Source organism: Arachis hypogaea, chromosome 18 (assembly GCF_003086295.3).
Source record: "Arachis hypogaea cultivar Tifrunner chromosome 18, arahy.Tifrunner.gnm2.J5K5, whole genome shotgun sequence".
NCBI lineage: Eukaryota > Viridiplantae > Streptophyta > Magnoliopsida > Fabales > Fabaceae > Arachis > Arachis hypogaea.
In genome coordinates this window covers 121,224,022-121,236,759 of record NC_092053.1, presented here as the reverse complement: position 1 = coordinate 121,236,759, position 12,738 = coordinate 121,224,022, and the positions used below count along the sequence as shown (strand labels likewise).

At 34.2% G+C, this 12,738-nt stretch overlaps 1 protein-coding gene across 1 annotated transcript; it reads right to left on the bottom strand.

Annotated features, from left to right (window-relative positions):
* Positions 1–544: 544 nt before the first annotated feature.
* Positions 545–946, bottom strand: LOC112770381 (protein MAIN-LIKE 1-like). Its single transcript, XM_025814747.1, has one exon. It carries the CDS (start codon positions 944–946, stop codon positions 545–547), a length of 402 nt encoding a protein of 133 aa, XP_025670532.1.
* Positions 947–12,738: the final 11,792 nt, after the last annotated feature.

Genomic DNA, 12,738 nt, shown 5'->3' with positions numbered 1-12,738 from the left:
ATAAACAGTAAACAGTGCCAACATAATATTAGTGATGAACATATTGAAACCATAAATACTCACATTCTCGGACTAAAGTAAATTTATCCTAAGCCTCTAATGCGCGACTCAAGGCCTCTTGTCACTAAACGTCGGCTGATAACCTGACCATCTAAAAACCAAAAAATTTTATCAACGACGGAAATAAACCGATAACTAATTAAAAACATGTTGCCTAACCCAAAAACAAGTACCTCGACGCCAATGGCCAATGAAAAACATCAAATCCATCAGGTCAGAAACCAAGGAACCTCTAGAAGATCCACGATTACAGGAGCTACAATGGACCGGCTAACTTGACGACATTCATGTTGGCCATACGACACATGTACCAATATAACCATAACAGAGCAACAGACCCCTAACTATATCGACTCATGTCCTCTAGCCTGGCTACCCTACAAATGTGAAGACGTGTACCAGACTTATCACCAAATAGCTACATCGATAAGAGCATCATGATATACGCCCGGACACACCTCCTAACCTTCTCATCGTCTGCATCCTACGAAAGCTCACTAAATGTCTCTTGCATCCAAGTGCACTTCACCCTGAACTTGTCAATGCAGTTTGCGAGAGGTAAAACACCCAATAGCTCCTTGAACCATGCCCATGCTGGACTACCACCTTCGATATGTCGCTCAAAATCCATGAGGTATCCGCTGACATACTGACCGTCGATCGGGAGCCATAACTGGCATGCTACATCCTGCACCGTGATAGTGCGCTCCCCGAATGACATGTGAAAAGTATGCATCTCCAGATGCCATCTCTCCATGAATGCACTCACTAGTGGCTCATCCAATCTAAACCAAGTCTCGTTCAGCCTTGCAAGATAGTATAAACCGGCCATCTGGAAGTATGACACAATCCTGTCATCCAGGGACATACCGTGTTGCCTTCTCATACTGGTGATTCATCGATAAGGCTGCACAACGATAGCAAATTTTTTTAACAGCCATAACAAAACAATGTTCGATTAAAAGCTAAACCCAAACATAGAATTTTACACGTTCAAACAAAAGAGAAAATGCTAAAATTAAATGGGCTTCAGTACGTGACTACTCTGAAAAAAAAAATTATCTTCAATGTATAAAATATATTGCAATACTTAATCAGCATCATGACTACAACAGTTAGTTACAGTGAATCCTACTCCTAACCTACTTCTCGCTGAATATAAAACTAACAACTTAAAATATCTAACACGACCTACAATCACTATCTTAACTAACAATTTTAGGTAGCATTTCAAGTTCTCAAAATTTAACTAACTAATAGCTTACTACTTCTAACCAGCAATTATATTGTAAAAATTAATTTTCTAATTCCTAACTAAGGACTGTAAACAACTACTACAAGAAGTATGTTAATATTACTATCATGACTACATTATGTTGAAAACAAAAATTTTTATTCACTAATCTCTTCATAGACAGCACCGGCAATATGCGCGACTCCATCTAACCGATAGATACGATTTGGATCGTCCTCCATGTTTACAAATTTGAATTTTGTGGGATTTCTTTCCAAAATCTTTGAGGAGGGTTGTATGTGGTGGGGTTGGGGTTTCGAATGTTGATTGTAATTCGAAACAGTTGAATTCGAATTCTATATATAGGCCTATTGTAAGTAAATCGACTCCATTAGTTTCGATTTAATATGGACTCTCAATGGCTGTAAATTGAAGCCATTAGATTCGATTTAGTGACAGTGACAAATCGAAACCGCTTATTTCGATTTACTATAGGCGAAATTCGAATCAATATCAGCACACTGTATGTAAATCGACTTCAATGGATTCGATTTACTAAGAGAGAACTAACTTGTCCATAAAATTGAAACTTGTTGATTGGATTTGCTGTTAGTTACTCTAAGTCGAATTCTTTAAATTCGATTTATGTTTGAACCACAAAATCAAGCAATTCGAATAAAATATATTCGATTTAGTACTAACAATCCTAATTCAAATTCGATGAATTCGATTTACATAAAAATATGCAATGAGACAACCACGTAAAGTTTTTGAATTTAGAGAATACACATAAAATTGGAGTTGTTTTAATTTATGTAGGTAAATTATCCTATATTTTTATTTTTTAAATTGTGTATAAGATCACTCATTGTTGTTTGTATTTGTTATTTATATGTAACTTTTTTTCTAAAATAACTGTTTATTTTAAGAAATTAGACAACATCAATTAATTAATTTTTAGTAATAACACTGTTAATTGAAAGAGAGAAAAAGAGTAATTATGAAAAGAATAAGAGAGAATAAGTATAGATATAGAATGATTAATAAGAATAATGCATGTTTCTAATCAATTTGGTTAGTTTATTGTCAGTTTACTAGTCCGTTTAAATAAGTGTGTAGAATCTGAATTCCATCTTATGTATGAGTAGTTTATTGGCGACAAATTCTTAAATGGAGTTCAGATCTTTAACGGATTAGTCTTTAGTTTGCCAAACTAAAAAATACAGTAAAAAATAAAAAATACCATGAAAAACTAAATAATATAATAAAAATAATTTTTAATAAAATAATTTTTTATAATATTTTTAAAATATATTTTTAGGTGCATATTAACAAGACTGGTTAAACATTATTATTTGCTGTGAATAATTTAATAAAGATAACTTAATGGAATCACTTAAATTAATTCAAAGGCATATATTTCTTAATTCACATATAAAATTAAATATAATTTAATAACAATTATTTAAAATCAAATAGAGTAAATATTTTGAGAAAATATAGAAAATCAACTTTTAATTAATTATTATTATTTATTTTTTAATTCAAAAAACTATTATTTTTGAAAGATTTAAAATTTAAGATCGATGATTTATGATTTAGTATCTAAAATTTAATATAAATAAAATAATTTTAAAAATATTGATTAATATTTGCTGGAAAAATTTTACTTGCTAATATTACTCATTTCTTAATTCATATATATAAATAATATAACTTAATGAGGGAATGTGTAGTTGCCACGTAAAGTGGAGAGAATGATGAAATATAGTCGAAGAGAATGCGATAATACCTGGGAGTATGAAATAGTCCTAGGTTCAATGAAGCCAGGGTAGGAAAATTGTGAGAGTTGGAGAGAGACATTATTGTGCACCGTACCCTCTGCTTTAATAGCCTTTTTGAATTTGAGGAAATGGATTTAGTTTGTTGCATATGCAATCAAGTTGAGAATGACTTGTGTGGCTTTATGGAACAAAAGGAACCGCAGATACAGATTTTGTAGCCCTGTGTTTAGATTATTATTGTGGTGTCAAACAAAGTCATTGGTCATTTACACTCTCATGGACACAGCAAGAGTGTGTGTGTGTTCTTTTTTCTGATCTGTTTGCTACAACCACATTGTTATTCCTGTGATTCAATTTTCCGAGAATTTTTGTGCAATTTTTTACTTTGCTCTCTAGAAAGATCAGATGGGACCTATATCATAATAGCAATGTAATATTTTTTTTTTTTACCAAAGATAGGGAGACTCGAATCTGCGACCTCTTAAGTGAGTATGGAAAAACTATGTCATTTGAGTTATAACTCATTGATCAATAATATAATATTTTATATACACTAAAAATTAAATACTAAATTAATTATTCGTATAGAATATATGATAAAATTAAAATATATATTAAAAATAATTAAAAATATATATAATACAAAAATATATTATAATTAATTTGATAATTTATTTTTTGTGTGCAGGTAATATTATTAATATCCCTTAATAGATGAATGTTTGTTGCAGTAGTTTGGAAGAACCGAAGAAGTAGGAGCCGGTTTTGTGCATTCATCAAGAAATAAATAATCTAGATCAAAAAGTGGATATTATTCTTATTCAACAAGATACAAAAACTGTTATGAAAACAACTAAAATCTTAACCTTAAATCTCTTTTTTCTTTTATAAAAATTCTGATATATATAGAAGTCTAAACTCTCACGATATCATACACACTTAACATTTAGGTAAAAAGAAATGGACAAAATTACACAAAGAAAATTATACAGATAATAAAAATATCCATAAAGATATAAAACTCACCCAATACACCCCAAAGTTAATGCTTGTCAGGGGCTGCACTTGTAATAGTGTAGGATTGGAGTGAGATTTGAATTTGTAATTTTTAAATGAATATAAAGATATTGTGTTATTTGAGTTATAATTTATTAACAAATAAATATTTTTATTAAATTTTAAAAAATTTAATAATAAATTTTATTTGTTCTACTATACAAATAAATTTGACCCCATAATCATAAAGACACAATATTATTGAATTCTCCGGAACAATAAGTTTACAATGTTATTGAATTAGTTTGTTATATTTGATTTTAATCATTTATAAATATATAAACTTTGATTTTAAATATTTACTAGAAAAAAATTAAATAATATTATATTTATTAATAAATTAATTTAAGCTTATAAATTTATCTTTTTAGTATTAGAAAAATATTTTAAAAAATATCACCATTGAATATCATAAATTTATTTTCTTAACAACGATATTAGTTGAAAGAATTTTTTTAACTATAAATATAATAAAAAAAATTGACTTCTAATTATATGGGAGATAAATTTTTAAACAATTTTTTAGTGATATATACAAAAAGAGAAATATTTAATTATATTGACAACGAACAAATTATTTAATTTTTTAAAAATTTAAAATTTAAAAAATAAAATTTTAAATTATATATTATTATTTAAATTATTATTTTAATATTTTAATTTATTAATTAGATAATTTCAAAATTAATTATAATTTATAATAACAAATTTTAATTATAAAAATGATTATTATGTTAGTATATTTTATCTTCACAGACAAAATTTTTTAAATCTGTCACTGCTATTATTATATTGTTTGAATTGTCAACAACTTGTAACTGTTGAAGTATGGTTGGTGAAGCGCTGAGAGCACAAAACAGGGAAAGAGAATTGGGAGAAGAAATGGAATTGATGAAAATACTCAATTACAGTGAAAGATCTCAAACTATACAAGTGAGAGAGAGTCCCTTATATACCAGTGAAGAGTAGCTAAACTATTCTAACTAACTAGTCTGTATAATTTAGTCACACCAATTGTGCAGGTATAAGAGTTATACTTAGCTGCACAAGCTGCATAGTAAGTTAAGGTGAGTGGAAGCTTTCTTATCAAGTAACACCTTCCCTCAAGTTGGGAGTGTAGATGTCCAACAATTCCAACTTGCGATGAAGGGTGGAGAAGGTCGCTGGAGGCAGAGGCTTAGAGAGTAGGTCAACAACTTGATTAGTGGTAGAAATCGGCAGCAAATGAATGTATCCCTCCAAGAACTTATCTCTAACCACATGACAATCGACTTCAATATGCTTGTTCCTTTCATGGAACACAGGATTCGAAGCGATATGAATAGCCGATTGACTATCACAGAAAATGCTAATCAGCTTCGTCAGTGACATCCCCAGATCCTTCATGAGATACCCCAGCCAAATATCTTCCTTGGTTGCTGTAGCCAATGCACGATACTCGGCTTCTGATGAACTAGACGAAATAGTACATTGCTCTTTTCTCTTCCAAGAAATCAAAGATGAGCCAAGATAGAAATAGTAGGCTGAAGTAGAAAGCTTGGTTTTTGGACACGTAGCCCAGTGCGAATATGAGAAGCCAGTGATGCACAAGTCAGAGGGGATAGAAAAGAAGAAACCCTATGCTGGAGCAGACTTTAGGTACCTCAGAATCCTATGAGCTGCATGAAGATGAACATTGGTAGGCTTATCAAGAAACTGACTAAGTCTATTGATGGCAAAACTAATGTCTGGACGAGTATTTGTCAAGTATAGCAGCTTCCCAACTAATTTGCGATATCCTGTAGCGTCTGGGAGTAATGTGCCACTATCCTATCCTAACTTGGCACTGTAATCTATGGGGATGGAGATTGGCTTACAATCAATAAACCCAAAATCTGTGAGCATATCAACTAAATATTTTCTTTGATATAGTGCAATTCCCTTGTTTGAGCGGGCCACCTCAAATCCAAGAAAAATATTTAGGTCCCTAATATCTTTTATGTAAAATCACTCATCTAACACCCTTTTGATGTTGTTGATTTCACTCATATCGTTCCCAGTCAACACTAGGTCATTCATATAGACCAAGATTTTTGTGAAGCCATGATCGGAATGCTTCATGAATAAGCTGTAATCGGATCGGCATTGTTTGTATCCAAGCTCAATCAGGACTGACTTGAGTTTATTGTTCCACTGCCTGCTAGCTTGCTTCAGGCTATACAATGACTTTTTCAATTTGCAAACTTGATCCTTATCAATACAGAGCCCTGGTGGAGGTGTCATATAGACTTCTTCATCTAGGTCTCCATGAAAGAATGCGGTGTTCACATCTATTTGTTTCAAAAATCAGTTATTAGCTGCTGCCAAAGCAAGAACAATTCGAAGACTTGTTAGCTTGAGAACCAGACTGAAGGAGTCTCGATAGTCAATGCCAGGGACTTGAGTATATCCCTTTGCCACTAGGCGTGCCTTATGTCTCTCAACACTACCATCAGGGTTGTATTTGACCTTAAAAACCCATCTGCACCCTATGGCCTTCTTATAGACTAGTAGGGTAGTGAGCTTCCAGGTTTTGCTTTAATTTAGAGAATCAAGTTTAGATTGGATAGCCTTTTTTTAACAAGGTTGAGATATTGCCTTTTCATAGTGCTTGGGTTCAATGTTTGTGGACAATGCAATAAAAAATGCAATATGTGATGGTAAAAGTTTGTCATATGACAAAAAGTTTGATAGGGGATACTTACACTGAGACTGTGTAGAATTGCCAAGATTGGAAGTGACATTTAGGCACTGATAGTCTTGAAGATATGAAGGGTGACTCTTGATTCTTGTGGACCTTCTTTGCACAACAGGTTCAGGATCATGGTGAAGAAAAGTAGAGACTGCCTCAGCACTTTCATTTGTATGCAAAGAATTAATTTGTGAATTTAAATGTTCATTTTGTGTGGTGTGTGAAGGTGTGAAGTGTGTATGAGGTAAAGTATGTGGAAATAAGTCATAAGAAAAAGGGTCATAATATGGGTTGTAACCCACTGGTGCAAAATTTTGTGAAAAGGTGTTTGAAGTTGTTTGTGTGTGGAAGGAAAAATGGTCTTCATAAAAATGCACATTTCTGGAAATGAAAATGTAAATCCCGCTAAAATCAGTAAATAATTAGTCAATAAATTAAATTTTAATTAGGAAAATTTAAAACGTAAATCTAATATCAAAATAGGATAGAGCTCTTCAAAACGAGAATTTTGACATCAATTTCAAAAAATTTAGCCCAAAATTAGACCGAACTGATTAAATCGAGTCCGAAACCGGACCCGTGGGTCCAACTGGATCCATAACTTAAAATGGGCAGGGGCTTCTCCTTCCCCATTCAGCAACAAGAACGCTGAATAGCTTTGGGGAAGAGGAGAGCTTCCCTAACCCTCATCAATCCTTTTATCCACCATAACTTTCCCGTTTGAGCTCCGATCACCGCATCGTTCGCAGCCACGCGTCCAGCGCGTCGAGCTCTACATTTCTATCGGATCAACTTCACTGGTAAGCTCCAATTCCATCTTAAATTTTCTACCCCCCTTTTCTATTCTTGAAATTGAACCCTTATAGTGAGATTTTGCCAATGTGGTGTTCTAGGTTCGATTTAGCTTGCAGAGCTTATTGGGTTTGAGTTACTACGCATGTGGGTGTGGTAAGGATCACCTAAACCTTAATCCAATTTTGATTTTATTATGTGAAATCTGAATTTGAAGTATACATGTGTATTAGGTGTGAATTAAGTATATAAATAAGCATGGGGATTGAATTGTGGGCATTTGGAGGCTTGGTGGATGTTTGGTGCTAAAATTTTGGTTGATTTCTCAAGCTTGAGGGGATGTGTATGTGACTAGTGTGGTTGCCTTGGACTAAACGTGGTGATCGGCCAAGGTATGGTTTAGGTTTTGCGTATTTAATATGTAAAGCTCTGTGAAAACTTAGGCTAGGGAACTATAGGATAAGTTGAAATGGTTAAATGCATTAAATGATTAGTTTTGTGATGTTGATGGATAAATTAATGATTGGGCTTGTGTTGGAATTAATGGATATGAGGTGTTGGAATTAATGAGAATGAGTTATTGATGTTAATGAATATGTGTTATTGGAATTTATAATGGTGAGTTGATGATGTTGTTGGTATATGTTAATGAAATTTTGTGGTTATGGCTTGTTGATTGGTTAATGATGATTTATGGGTTGTTATTGATGAATTGAGGAAGTAAGTTAATGAATTTTAAAGTTGTAGCTTGTGATTGGAATGGTGGATTTTGGAGTTATTGTATAAGTTTTATGGGATGGTATGAGCATTAATGTGGTTGGTGTTAATGAAAAGGGACTTGTTATGTTGCAGACGTACAGGTTTTATGAGTAAAGGAATGTGAATTTGGTAAAATGGGGGTTTGGTATAATTTGGTTAAAAATGATTTTTGATGAACTTGGGTAGTCCATAACTTGCTTCTCAAATTTTGGATGGAAATGCGGTTTATTTCAAATGAAAGATGGTTTTGCAAGCTTTTAAATGATATAAATTTTGTGAAAAGAGAAATTTTGTAGAGAAAATTATGGACGACGGAAGTTTGGTGTGAAAAATGTGTATGCAGGTGGCTAAATTTTGGTTTTGCAGCTTTCAGGGAAATCTGTTATTTTTTTGGAAAAACGTACACGCGTGGCCCACGTGCACGTGTGGCATGGAATTTTAAACTGCGCATGCGCGAGGAGCCCATGCGTGCGCGCGATGAGCCAACATGCATGACCACGCGTATGCATGACCCACGCGTACGCGTGACATGATGTTTTCACCTACGCGTTCGCATGGTAAGGGAATGCACGCGCGCTACCTTTTCATACTGCCACGCACACGCGCGGCCCCTGTTTCTTGCAAAACTGGATTTTTGTGTTTTAAACCAAATTTTTTACTTATAAACTTCCATTTTCATCCTTTTAAACATAAGGTATAGTACTAAGTCCAGTAGCTAGTTGAAGCTAGGAAAATAAGGTAACTTAGGAACAAAGAAAAGGGAAAACATGAGGATTTATAAGAAAAAGAGATGGATATTAAATGAAGTTATGATGCCATGGCTTGGATGAATGATTAAATCATGATTATGAACATGAAATGGCTTATGAATGATGTTATTTGAGATACGAGTTTTCCTGGGTAACAAAACCGTGGCTTGCCACCACGTGTTCCAAGTTGAATCTCGATACTCTGTTGATCCTACGTCGTAAGGGTGACCGGGCACCTATAAATTCCCGGGTATGGATATCCCCCATTGAGTGATATATAAATGAATGTTTGAATGATGAATGAATGTGGAATCTATGCATAGACTCACAGGGATGCGCGACGGGGGACAGTCTAAGGTTTTTGGACTTGTCGGGTTGGGTGGATAACCGACAGATGAGCCTCATCAACCATAGGACAGGCATGCATCATGTGCATTTGTTTGTTTTGTTTGCTATGCATTATGTGGGATTGCCTAACTGAATATATACCCTGCTAACTACTATATTTGCTATTTGCACTATCCGTTTTCTACTTGTGCGTGAAACTATTTGTTTGTTTGTCTTTGCTGGTTCATGGATGATGGAGGATCAGAGGAAGGGTGGAATAGTTTGGTGTTTATAATAGGTTTAAAAGTGAGTAAGTTTAGGGTACTTAGATCACCTACCCCTTTTTATGGCTTTTGCTTAGAAATTAAGTTTTATAATTGTATGATGGAGTTCTAGGATTGCCTCTGGCATTCTCAGGACCTTATTTATTATATGCGTGGCACCTTTACCATGCTGAGAACCTCCGGTTCTCACCCCATACTGTGTTGTTGTTTTCAGATGCAGGTCGAGAGGCTCCTCGCTAGGCGTCTGGATTTCCCTGAAGCAGAGTAGTCCCTGGGGTATTTTGGGTTTTCAGTTGTATATGTATGTATATATGTACTAGCTTGCTCTCCAAGAAACTTCATTATTTTGTTCCTCATAGAGGTTACCAGAGAGTTAGGGACTTGTTTCTGTATTTTGGGTATTTGGGATACTTATGTATATATATGTAAATATTTTCCGGCCAGCCTTGGTTTCGCAGGCTGAGTTAGGAGCTAGTTTCACTGTATTCTTGGCACTCTTGTGACTCTATCGCTTATTCTTATCTTTAACCTTTAGGTTTCTTAGCACGGAAGTAATTCCATTCTTTGAGTGTTGCGCTTTTATTTTGCGATTTTACTTTACCCGTTTTTCAAGGCTCCTAGTATATTATATCTTTCCACTATTATATGTAAATATTTACTGATTAGAGGTCCGTAACACCACACTACCTCTATTCTATGACTTAAGCGTAAAACCCTGTGTAGTAGGGTGTTTGATGAATCCATATTTGACGATATATTTTGGTTTGATTTGAGTGGATTTCATCACATAAACCCACATTTAATAATCTAAATAGCATACTTTGTGTTTTCTCCCTAAATTGAGCCTAATTGTGAAAACATGTTATTTTGTGCTTAATTTAATCAATTTTATTCCACTTTTATGCCATTAGATGCCTTGATGTGTTTGATGAGTGATTTCAGGATTACAAGGCTAATATGGATGGAAGGAGTGATGGAAAATCATGCAAAAAGGGAGAAAGCCTGAAGAAATGAAGTTTTGGAAGATTCAGCTTCCGTGCGTGATCCACGCGTACGCGTCACAGCCAACACATGACCTCATTAATGCAAATCGCTAGGGACGATTTCTGGGCCTCCAGAACCCAAATCCAACATGTTTCTGAGGCTATTTCATGCTGAATTGAAGCTTGGAGAATGGGGGAGCAATTAGGGTTAGATTTTAGTCATGTAGTTTATTTTCTAGAGAGAGAAGCTCCTCCTTCTCTCTAGAACCTAGGGTTTTTAGTTTAATTTCTTGTAATTTCTATGTTTAATTCTTGTTTTCATCTAGTTTCTTCTACCTTTCTTTATTTTATTGTCTTAATTTCCTTATGTTATCTTGTTAATTTCTCATTTTTGTCACTTTTATATTTATGCACACTTTTGTTATTTTAATTTACATTTAATACAATTTATGTTTTCATATAATTTATTGCTTTATTGAGTTGCTATCTTTACTTTCCTTGCTTGGTAGTTGTAGCATTTATTATTTCTTCTTATTTTACCATGCTTTATTTTCATGCCTCCCAAATGTTTGATAAAATACTTGAGTTGGTTTTAGCCTAGTTTTTCTCACTCTTGGTTGAGAAATTGGGTGTTTGGGTAAACTTGAGTGGTGGATGTCCATTCCACATTGTGTGAGGATTGTTAATTAATTTGGTTTCCCTTGACTCTAAGTGGCCCATAGATAGTGTTGACTTAGGACTTAGAGATTAAGATTAATTATGCCTAGTTGACTTATCCTCGATGTAGGGTTGACTAATTGGGATTAATCCACACACAATTACTATGTTTGTGGTCCACAACTAGGATAGCAAGCCCTAATTACCCGATTCTTGCCAAGAGCTCTTTTACCATTTAAATTCTATTTTCATTGCTTTTACTTGCTTCCATTTAATTACTTGCATGCTTGTTTATTTTCTTGCATTTTAATTTTCTTGCCTCCTTCAATTAATCCCCTTCTCTCATAGCCAATAAATGAGCACTTTAATTGCAACTCCTAGGGAAGAACGACCCGAGGTTTAATTACTCTCAGTTATTTTGTATTGGATTTAATATTTGATCTTGAGAATTCATTGTTGGTTTGGACTATACTTCTAACGAATTGATTTTTGTTTTGACTGATTCCAAACTATACAAAAATTCTTGTTATCAATGTTACAGAAAATCTGTCTTGTCTTTAAATCCATCAATATGAATCCTTTAACACCCTCCCTAAATCCTAGAATATGGATTTTCGAGCCCTTGGATCTAGCTTATGTCTTCCAGCTGTTATAGTGCAAGCATAGGCTAGACATCCAAAGATTTTTAAATTTGAAAGATTAGGAAATGTTTGGTAAAAAAGCTGAAATGGAGACTTGTTTTGCAGGAAGGTGCTTGGGATTCGATTGATGATGTAAACTACATGCAAAAGAGCAAAGTTCCAAAAATATTTGGGTATATTAGACTGATGAATAAATGACCATTTGTACCCATGACAGATGAAAACACTGACATTTGTACCCATGATAGCCTGAAACTAAAGTTATACCCATGATAGATGCCTTCCGTGTGACAAAAGTACCCTGACTTGGATCTGAGTTTGGTTCGTGGAAATCCGATCCTACGTGGCACTCCCTACCTTATCTTCAACCCATCTCTCTCTTACTTACTCTCTCTCTCTCTCTCTCTCTTCAACCCCCACTCTGGCCCTTCTTCCTCAACACTCGCTCCCTCACCTTTCTCGTCGTCATCAATGGCGCAAAATGGTAACACCAATACACCAGTAACCAACAACACCAATACATAAAGTGGCACCACTCTTCCCACTACTAAGTACTAACCTTCTGAAACTTCAACCCTCTCGTATTGTTTTTTCAAACCTCCACATGGGTTGCTGCATCAGCAAATTCCAGACCCAAAATGAAAATCCATATCACCAAAATAATCAAACCCCCCAACAATACCTTACACCCTCTCTCCCCAA

What these genes read in the sequence shown, in the direction of transcription:
- LOC112770381 (XM_025814747.1), bottom strand. Translation starts at nt 946, where the DNA reads ATGAGAAGGCAACACGGTATGTCCCTGGATGACAGGATTGTGTCATAC.